Source organism: Diplotaxodon limnothrissa, linkage group LG18, assembly GCF_057381915.1.
Source record: "Diplotaxodon limnothrissa isolate DT_005_m linkage group LG18, D_limnothrissa_male_GT1.1, whole genome shotgun sequence".
NCBI lineage: Eukaryota > Metazoa > Chordata > Actinopteri > Cichliformes > Cichlidae > Diplotaxodon > Diplotaxodon limnothrissa.
Window position 1 is genome coordinate 14,789,084 of NC_140613.1, and position 7,574 is coordinate 14,796,657.

General features: G+C 41.6%; 1 protein-coding gene across 3 annotated transcripts; it reads left to right on the plus strand.

Moving 5' to 3' along the window:
* On the plus strand, positions 1–5,658 carry LOC146613287 (outer dense fiber protein 2-like). 3 transcript variants are annotated; one of them, XM_085378687.1, is made up of 16 exons: positions 1–164; positions 262–385; positions 516–647; positions 740–814; positions 1,601–1,672; positions 1,750–1,866; positions 1,964–2,149; positions 2,236–2,345; positions 2,438–2,573; positions 2,721–2,831; positions 3,595–3,699; positions 4,015–4,173; positions 4,585–4,685; positions 4,831–4,993; positions 5,270–5,395; positions 5,494–5,658. In XM_085378687.1, the coding sequence occupies exons 1-16, from the start codon at positions 1–3 to the stop codon at positions 5,656–5,658; spliced, it is 2,046 nt and encodes a 681-aa protein (XP_085234813.1). The 3 variants fall into 3 exon arrangements, with proteins under 3 accessions (XP_085234813.1, XP_085234814.1, XP_085234815.1); XM_085378688.1 differs by having other exon boundaries at positions 1–149; positions 268–385; XM_085378689.1 differs by having other exon boundaries at positions 1–127; positions 270–385.
* The last annotated feature ends 1,916 nt before the right edge of the window (positions 5,659–7,574 follow it).

Here is a 7,574-nt window from a genome sequence, read left to right on the forward strand (position 1 = left end):
ATGTCTCCAGAGGATGACCTTCGAAGTCCCCCCCTTGGTTTCAGCGGTACCAGGGAGGATTTCACTCTGAGTCGTGGCGACCTAGACAGCAGTCATGAGCCTGTTGGTAGAACCAGGGCACGCAGCAGTCTCCATACAGGAACCCCAGAGTGTGAGATCAGCTGGTGAGGTCCTACAAGGATGATGCATTTGAATATGCACTTGCCAGCTACCACAACTTTACTGATTCAAAGTGTTTTCTTGCTTTCCTTTTTATTTTAGTCTCAGAGATTTTGGCAATAAAAATAATCCTTTCCTGAAAATGCTAATGGATGCAGAAGCAGCTGCCAATTCTGCAGCAATCCAGCTAGTGTCGTTTAAAGACGCCATCGACGATGAGTATGCTGTAGGTCTGCAGCAATTTTGGATAAAGCTAGCTTTGTGTAAAGCCAAAGGGTTTCCTACATTAAACATATGTTTTTGCAACTGCTGTCCTGCATTTTCTCTAATTTTCTTTTTTTTTAATGTCAATTAAGGATTCAAGACAGTCTGCCAAAGATAAACGCCAAATTGCAAGACAGCGTGGGCTTCTGCTGGAAAAGCTAGAGGACTTTAGACGAATTAATAAGTCAGTGCGACAGAAACTGAAACAGCTCCAAGAGGCAGAGGTTTGTTAAACTGCTACTACACCGTATAAGTCAACTGTATTTAGTCTGAAAATGTGTTTATTTATGTCCTTGCTTTAAATAATTCCGCAAAGGCAAATCGAATTGATGCAGACCAGCAGATTGACACGCTGCTGAAGAAGATCATGCAGGCTGAGAGTGAAAATGAGGTGAGTGTTTTATTACACCTATGCATTGGCACAAAAGAAGGAAGTTTAAGGGAACTAAGCTTTGTGATTAGCTTGTGAAGATTTAGTCAGTGAAACAAAGTGATAAAGGATAAGTTATAGCGGTTAGATAGATGGATTATTAATAATATTTCATTTATTCAAATTCCATTGTCTCGGCCTGTGATCAAATTCTTTATAGATTCCCTCACTGATTAAATTTTTCTGGGGAACAGAAGTAGAAATATAGTTTTCAGTATCAGCTCAACTGTTTTATTACCTTTGAGTGTGACTCAGCTCTAGGAAGTGACTGAAAGAAAGAGATCACAGATAAAAATAGCCGAAATGGGCTTTCTCCAAGCATGGTTGGGCTCTCCTTTATAAATAGGGTGAAGAGCTTGGGCATTTGGGAGGTGTTCAGAGTAGAGCCACTACTCCTTAATATCAAAAGGAGCCAGTTGAAGTGGTTTGGGCATCTGGATGCCTCCTCAGTGAGGTGTTTCAGGCATGTCCTACCAGGAGAAGGCCCTAGGGTGGACCCTTGACACGCTGGAGATTATATCTCTCAGCCTGAGAATGCCTTGGTGTTCCCCCAGATGAGCTGGAGGAAGGGGCTGGGGCAAAGGGGCAGCCTTTGGTGATTAAACTAGTGAGAGCACAGCCACATTGGTTCTGATGTCACAGGACATACTCTAAAGGTGTTAACTTTACAAAAGTGATTTTAATGCACCTAAAGTGAAGATATGGTGATGTGATAATATGCATTGGTTTCCATGTTTTTTCTCGCAGAATTTAAAGAAAGATTTGAGTGAGAGTGAACAGAAGGTCAGGGAGCTGATAGATCTGCGGAGAAAAGAGCAGGTAAGTACAGCAGAGATCATTTGCGGATGAATTAAGTCATTGCCCATGAAATTATATGTTTACGCTGGCTTCAACAGGAGAACGTAAAGAGTGCAGTTCACATGACCAAGTCAGCAGAGGCAACACGTGCTCACCTACAGGGACAGCTACGCAACAAGGAAGCTGAAAACAATCGCCTTACTGTACAATTACGGGTACAGACACCTTTATCAGCTGGCTGCGCTGTAGACTAAACTGCTTTATTAATGTATAAATTAAAACTGCACACTTGTGGGTTCATGGTCTTTGCAGGCTCTGGAGAGACTCATAACCGAGCAGAAGCTGGAGATTGATGATCTGAAGGGGTCTATCACCTCTCTGTCTGCGAAGGCAGCACAGGACAAAGAATCTCTGAAGAAAGCCACCCGAGCTCAGAAACTGAGAGCGGAGAGATTTGAAGCTGCTATTGAGAAATGCTACGCACAGCTGAGGGAAAAGGTACGAGGTCAAATTGGTTCATTATTTTGGCTTCAGAAGCAGTTGAGGATCCCGTTTGATCTTTGTTTGTCTTGTTTGGCAAACAGGATGCTCAGCTGGCCAAAGCCCATTCAGAGAGAGACTCAAGGAGAGGACAGAAGGAGCAGACGACAGATGAGAAAGACAAACTCGTTGCTCATATAGACTTATTGAAAAGGTTGGTTGGTTCTCCTTCCCAGCCATTTGTCATTTCTGAGTACATCAATATTCAGATGATGCATTAACTGTAAGTGTCTGTTTCCATTAAAGCCAAATTGCAGACTTGACAATGAGAGTGCAGAAGGAGAAGGACGAGCTAACTGCAGCAAATGAAACTCTGATGCAAAGGCTCGAAAAACTCAGCTCAGACAACGGAGAACTCGGCATAAATAATGCAACACTCAAGGTACAAGTTACTGAACAGCTTGTATGTGAGAGTCATTACTGTGAAAGGCAAAAAGCACAGACATGTTGCAAGAAGTCCGGTTTCCATATTTAGGAGTTAGGAGGACCTTATTTTACTAAAACTGTTTGGATTTCTCTGCTATCCCAGGAATCTGTAGCTCAGCTGGAGCAGCAGCTCGCTGAGTGCGAGTCTGCCCTCGTAGAGGAGAAGATCGTCTCACAGGAGAAGAAGCACCAAGCTGAACAGTGCCATTATCAGGTTTGTGTTTTGATTTAAAACCTTTTACTTTCTCGTGTGCTGCAGCCCTGAAATATTCCAGACATCACCCAGTGACAGTGGGTCAGCTCCGCAGCGCTGTGCCTGTGAGATGTCCGATGCACGCAAGATTAGTACAGGTGACTGTCCAGTGAATTCACAGCAAGGAATTGAGGATCTGGTTTGCTGCCCTCTTCCTTTTTTTGTGCAGGCAGAGCCTCAAAAATCAAACGTATCAAAGTATTTTTTTTTCCAGCAGTGACAAACCAGACCTAGACCATCCCTTGTTCTCTGCAGGGAAACTTTTAATCATGTTTGTAAATGACTGTTATTTTTATAGACCCACTACTTTACTCTGGAGTCAACAAACATCAAAAAATGTGCAATGTTGAAAAAAAAGGCACTCTTTCATCATATTTGATCCTCTTAAAGATCATTTCTGAATAAACACTGACACACAACAAAGAGTGTTTTATGTTCTTAAATCTTTCAAACCTTTTACTTCTCATCTATTAATTTCAAATATTAACCTTTCAGTTCTTGTTTTTTTATTAGTATTTTTCTATCTTTCTATCATGTTTGAAGGTCATTTTTTTCCTGACACAGTTAGGATAAAGTAGTTTCCAAACAGGATTACAAGAAACCTATTATTTACAGATACAGAATGTGGTCTGTAGAAGCCACTGAATGAATGACACTAGTTTTTAATGACAGGGAAGGCCACAGCAGGTTTCATGTTAATGTTCTGTATTTTTTTCACCTCCAGGTTGCACAACTTCAAGCTGAGCTCCATGATTCAAAGATAAAATATACAAGTCTTTTAAGAGAAACAGAGAAGACACGAGATGGAAAAGAGGCAGAAGTTGAGAAGGTACCACAGCCCTTCTCTTTAATTTGCCTTATTTTATTTACGTTACATGCACAGTTTCTGTTAAGCTAAAAACTCATTCTAACAGCCCATTACAAGTCTGTCCAGCTCTGTTTCACCTGCTGTTTAATGGACAGTCATTGTGCACTTAGTTTTCTTTTTTCAACTGCATAACCACAGCTGAATGAATCATGTACATCCGTGAGCATCTCTTGGAGAGGTGTGCTGAGTTTTAAAGCATATTACTATGTTTCATTTCCCGAAACCCAACTCTTTTTTTTTTTTTTTTTTTTGTGCCGTTCCTCCTCTGGAGCCCAGGTGAGGCAGGAGCTGCAGGGGCGCGTGGAGGAACTGAACGCTTACCCCGAGTTACTGAATGCAGCTGAGCAGAGTCTCTTTGAGTGCCAGGAAAACCTGCAGCGCTTGGAGAGGAAGTGCTCAGAAAAGTCAGAGTCCATTAGGCAACTGCAGGTTAAGGTGTGCAAAGCCAGCTGCTGTGGTCAATGTAAAATGCAGTCATTTTCCTATTTTTTGACCACTGGGTGGCAGTATAGCCTCAGGTGACCGCTGGTGCATTGTGGTTTCTAATATTGCTGTGAGTTTCGATGTTTGTGATTGCTGTGCAATGTTTAGGTTGAGCCCACTAGCGAGTCTTTTGTGCTCCCCAGTGTGATCTCTGGTAGAACCAGACGACCACGTGTTTCCGTCAGAAATACTGAGTTTTTATCTCGAATCTGCTCGATTTGAGGCTGATAAATGTTCAGCAGATCGTGGAGGTAGTTGTTGTTTTAAAGTAGCATTTGTGCACGTGGTGTGATTAAATGTTTTCTGCACGATTTACTTGTAGCCCGTGGAGGCAACTCTGAATTTTATGTTTTGCACACGCAGATGGAGAGTCAAAGCAAACTGCTGAGATCATCTGCAGAGATGAGGGAGTCCATTCATGAGGCCAACTTACAATTACAAGAAAAACTGATTTCTATCCAAAAGTAAGACCTCAAATATCAAAAACCTGCTCATATTATCGGTATAGAAATTGATGCTTACTCTATGTGTGTGTGTGTGTGTGTGTGTGTGTGTGTGTGTGTGTGTGTGCGCGCGTGTGTGTGTGTGCGTGTGTGTGTGTGTGTGTAGAGAGACAGACAAACTGCAGCAAGAGAACCTGGAGCTGGTACGGAGGCTCGCAGCTCAGGAGGAAGCTCTCAGCTACAGCAACCGGCAGCTGGATCAGCGGTCATCAGAGTGTCAGGCCGTCAGCCGACAGCTGGAGGCAGCTTTAGCAGACGTCAGACAACAGGTACAGGTTAGCTGTTGGAGTGCTGACCAACAGTTCAGCACCTGTTCTTCACTCAGATCATCAAGTAAGACATTACAACCTAACAGTTCAGTCGAGATTTGTTTGAAGCCATGCCGTAAGTAATCCAGCTGGAGCTACATAGTAAACAGGCAAAGCTAGATATGCATGTATCTGTATAAAACAACTTGTGTTACTCCAGTTTGGTGTCAAAGAGAGATTTATCGTGCAGAAAATGGCGCATCACATAATGATATTTCACATTTTCACCCCGTGTAGGTCACTAAGGTGAAAGAAGAGGCTGTTTCCAGGGAAGAGGCTCTTCAAACCAAAATCCTGGAGCTGGGAGCCGAGAAGAGCAGAAGGGAAAGCGAGCTGAGGCTTCTTCGCCAGAGCAAGCTCAACGTAAGGGCCATAGAGAAGACGCACTCACGTTAGATGGAACATTTCTTGGAAGGCAGCGCTGAGCTGTATTATCTGTCTGTGTGTCTCTCAATCTGCAGGCAGAGAAGCAGTATGAGGTACGTCTGAAGGACCTGCAGCTTAGCCTGGACCAATCAGAGAGCCACAAGCGAAGCATTCAGAATTATGTCGATTTCCTCAAAAACTCTTATAAGGCCATGTTTGATGAAGGACTGCAAACATCAACATCTTATTTTCTGAAATGATGGAGGTTTGCATTTTAAATCCTGATTTGTTTTGCACTCTGATATTTATTGGGTCTGTTTAAAAGGGCAACATGGGGGTAACTAAACCCTGATTTTTAATTGGTTTGATCAGTTTCTACTTTTACATTCAGATTTTTGAACTGCATTTCCAGGAATCAAGTAATCTGCTGCTGTTTTTTTAAAATACAGTAATGTTTTCAGATGTTTGTACATCTTGAACTATGATATTTTGGTGCTATTCTGTCCGTATGACAAGGAGCTTGTTGCATAACTGTTACATAAGATTGGCCAAACTCTGAGTTGAGTAACACCTAATAGTACTGTTGCATAAATATTACACATTTGAAGTGTGAATGTAAGATAGCAAAGACTACACTGGACTGCAGGAAACCTCTTTTCAATTTCTATTATTTTATAAATTTTAATAGATTCATTTATAAAAAACAAAACAAAAGGACTTTCCAGCAGGGTAACACGAAATTGCTAGAAGGACTAGCAATCAGGTTATTTTAGGCACAATGCAGTATGTACTTGATCTGTCTTATGCAAGTGGCTACAGCTGAACAACTTTTTTCCACAGCCTGCAACTGAACACCAACGAAATTATGACAGCAGTTGTTGGCCAATGCAAGTGGTGCTTGAAAACGAAACATTTTATTGGTGCTTACATCCTTTTCAGTAACCTTTGTGTCTTTATAATGCATTCAAACAGTGCACGTGTGCAATGATAAATTACATGTGCAAGTAAAGCAGCAGGCACTCCACTCAAATAATGTTTGATTGTAAGTCAGATACATGTGTGATTAAAATGTGAATTTATGAATTGAATGAATTCAGAGTGAACTGAAAACATGCAAATGTGGTGCACAGCACAGTGCATCACTGGTGGAAGGGTTTCCCAGCTGCCAGTAATGGCTATCTACACTCTGCCATATTAAAGACGTAGCACACTGTGTGTAGTACCTGAAATAAATGCCACCCTCGTGTAACACTATGCCCTCTTCACTTAAACTTGCACATTCAGTGTGTGAATGTGTGTGTGAATGGGTGGATGACTGGATATGTAAAGCGCTTTGGGGTCCTTAGGGACTAGTAAAGCGCTATATAAATACAGGCCATTTACCATTTACCATTTACATTCTGACAGGGTTGCGATATCTGATAATTGGCAAAATTATAAATTAGCCCCTAAAGGCTGCCAGAATAATATAAATCCCAATTCAAATATAACATTCTTGCTATCAATACGCAATAAGCAGTTTATACATTTAGAAACAGATTTCTGCTCCATCTTCTCCACGGGCTTGATCTTATAACGCTGATAACTGTGGAAGCTTCCACGCCGTCATTCCCACCGTCAGTTCAGCAGAAAGCAAAACTTTTGGATTCACAAAAAAAAAAAAAATCTAATTTTAATTGCAAATGACTTTTTGTTTGGTCACATTTTGTCCCAGCTGTGTTTACCTGCGATAGAATGAATCCATATTTCCAGCTGTGACTTTGCCCATCACCCATAATAAATCTTCTGCTCTGACTAGTGAAGCTGATTCAAAATTCAGCGTCTTTACTTTTAATTTTTGCTGGAAACAGGCGTTTGTTTGTTTGTTGGTAGTGGACATAGCAAAGGTGTGGTGTGCACTGGTTGTGTTTTATATTAGGATTCTCAGCTGGACTGAGAATAATTATGTGTGGCCATTAGCTGTGAAGTCCATGCCTTTAGGTTGCAAATGTAACTGCCCACTTCTATCTCTGTTGTTGGTTTGTCTAATAAAAATCTTATATTAATCTGGCCTGGAGGCAAACACAAGAGCTCCGGTATCAGTTGCAGCGTGACTTACTGAGATTTACCGAAAAACTGAGCCATAAATGTACTGTGTTTATTTCTTTTGTTCTCTCACTGTTGCTTGTGCTTCCCT

Bases quoted from the DNA above. Each gene is read 5' to 3' on its own strand.
- LOC146613287 (XM_085378687.1), top strand. From the start codon at position 1: ATGTCTCCAGAGGATGACCTTCGAAGTCCCCCCCTTGGTTTCAGCGGT. The intron at 2,346-2,437 runs GTTGGTTGGTTC...TTTCCATTAAAG, and splicing joins CATATAGACTTATTGAAAAG to CCAAATTGCAGACTTGACAA. The intron at 4,994-5,269 runs GTACAGGTTAGC...CACCCCGTGTAG, and splicing joins TAGCAGACGTCAGACAACAG to GTCACTAAGGTGAAAGAAGA.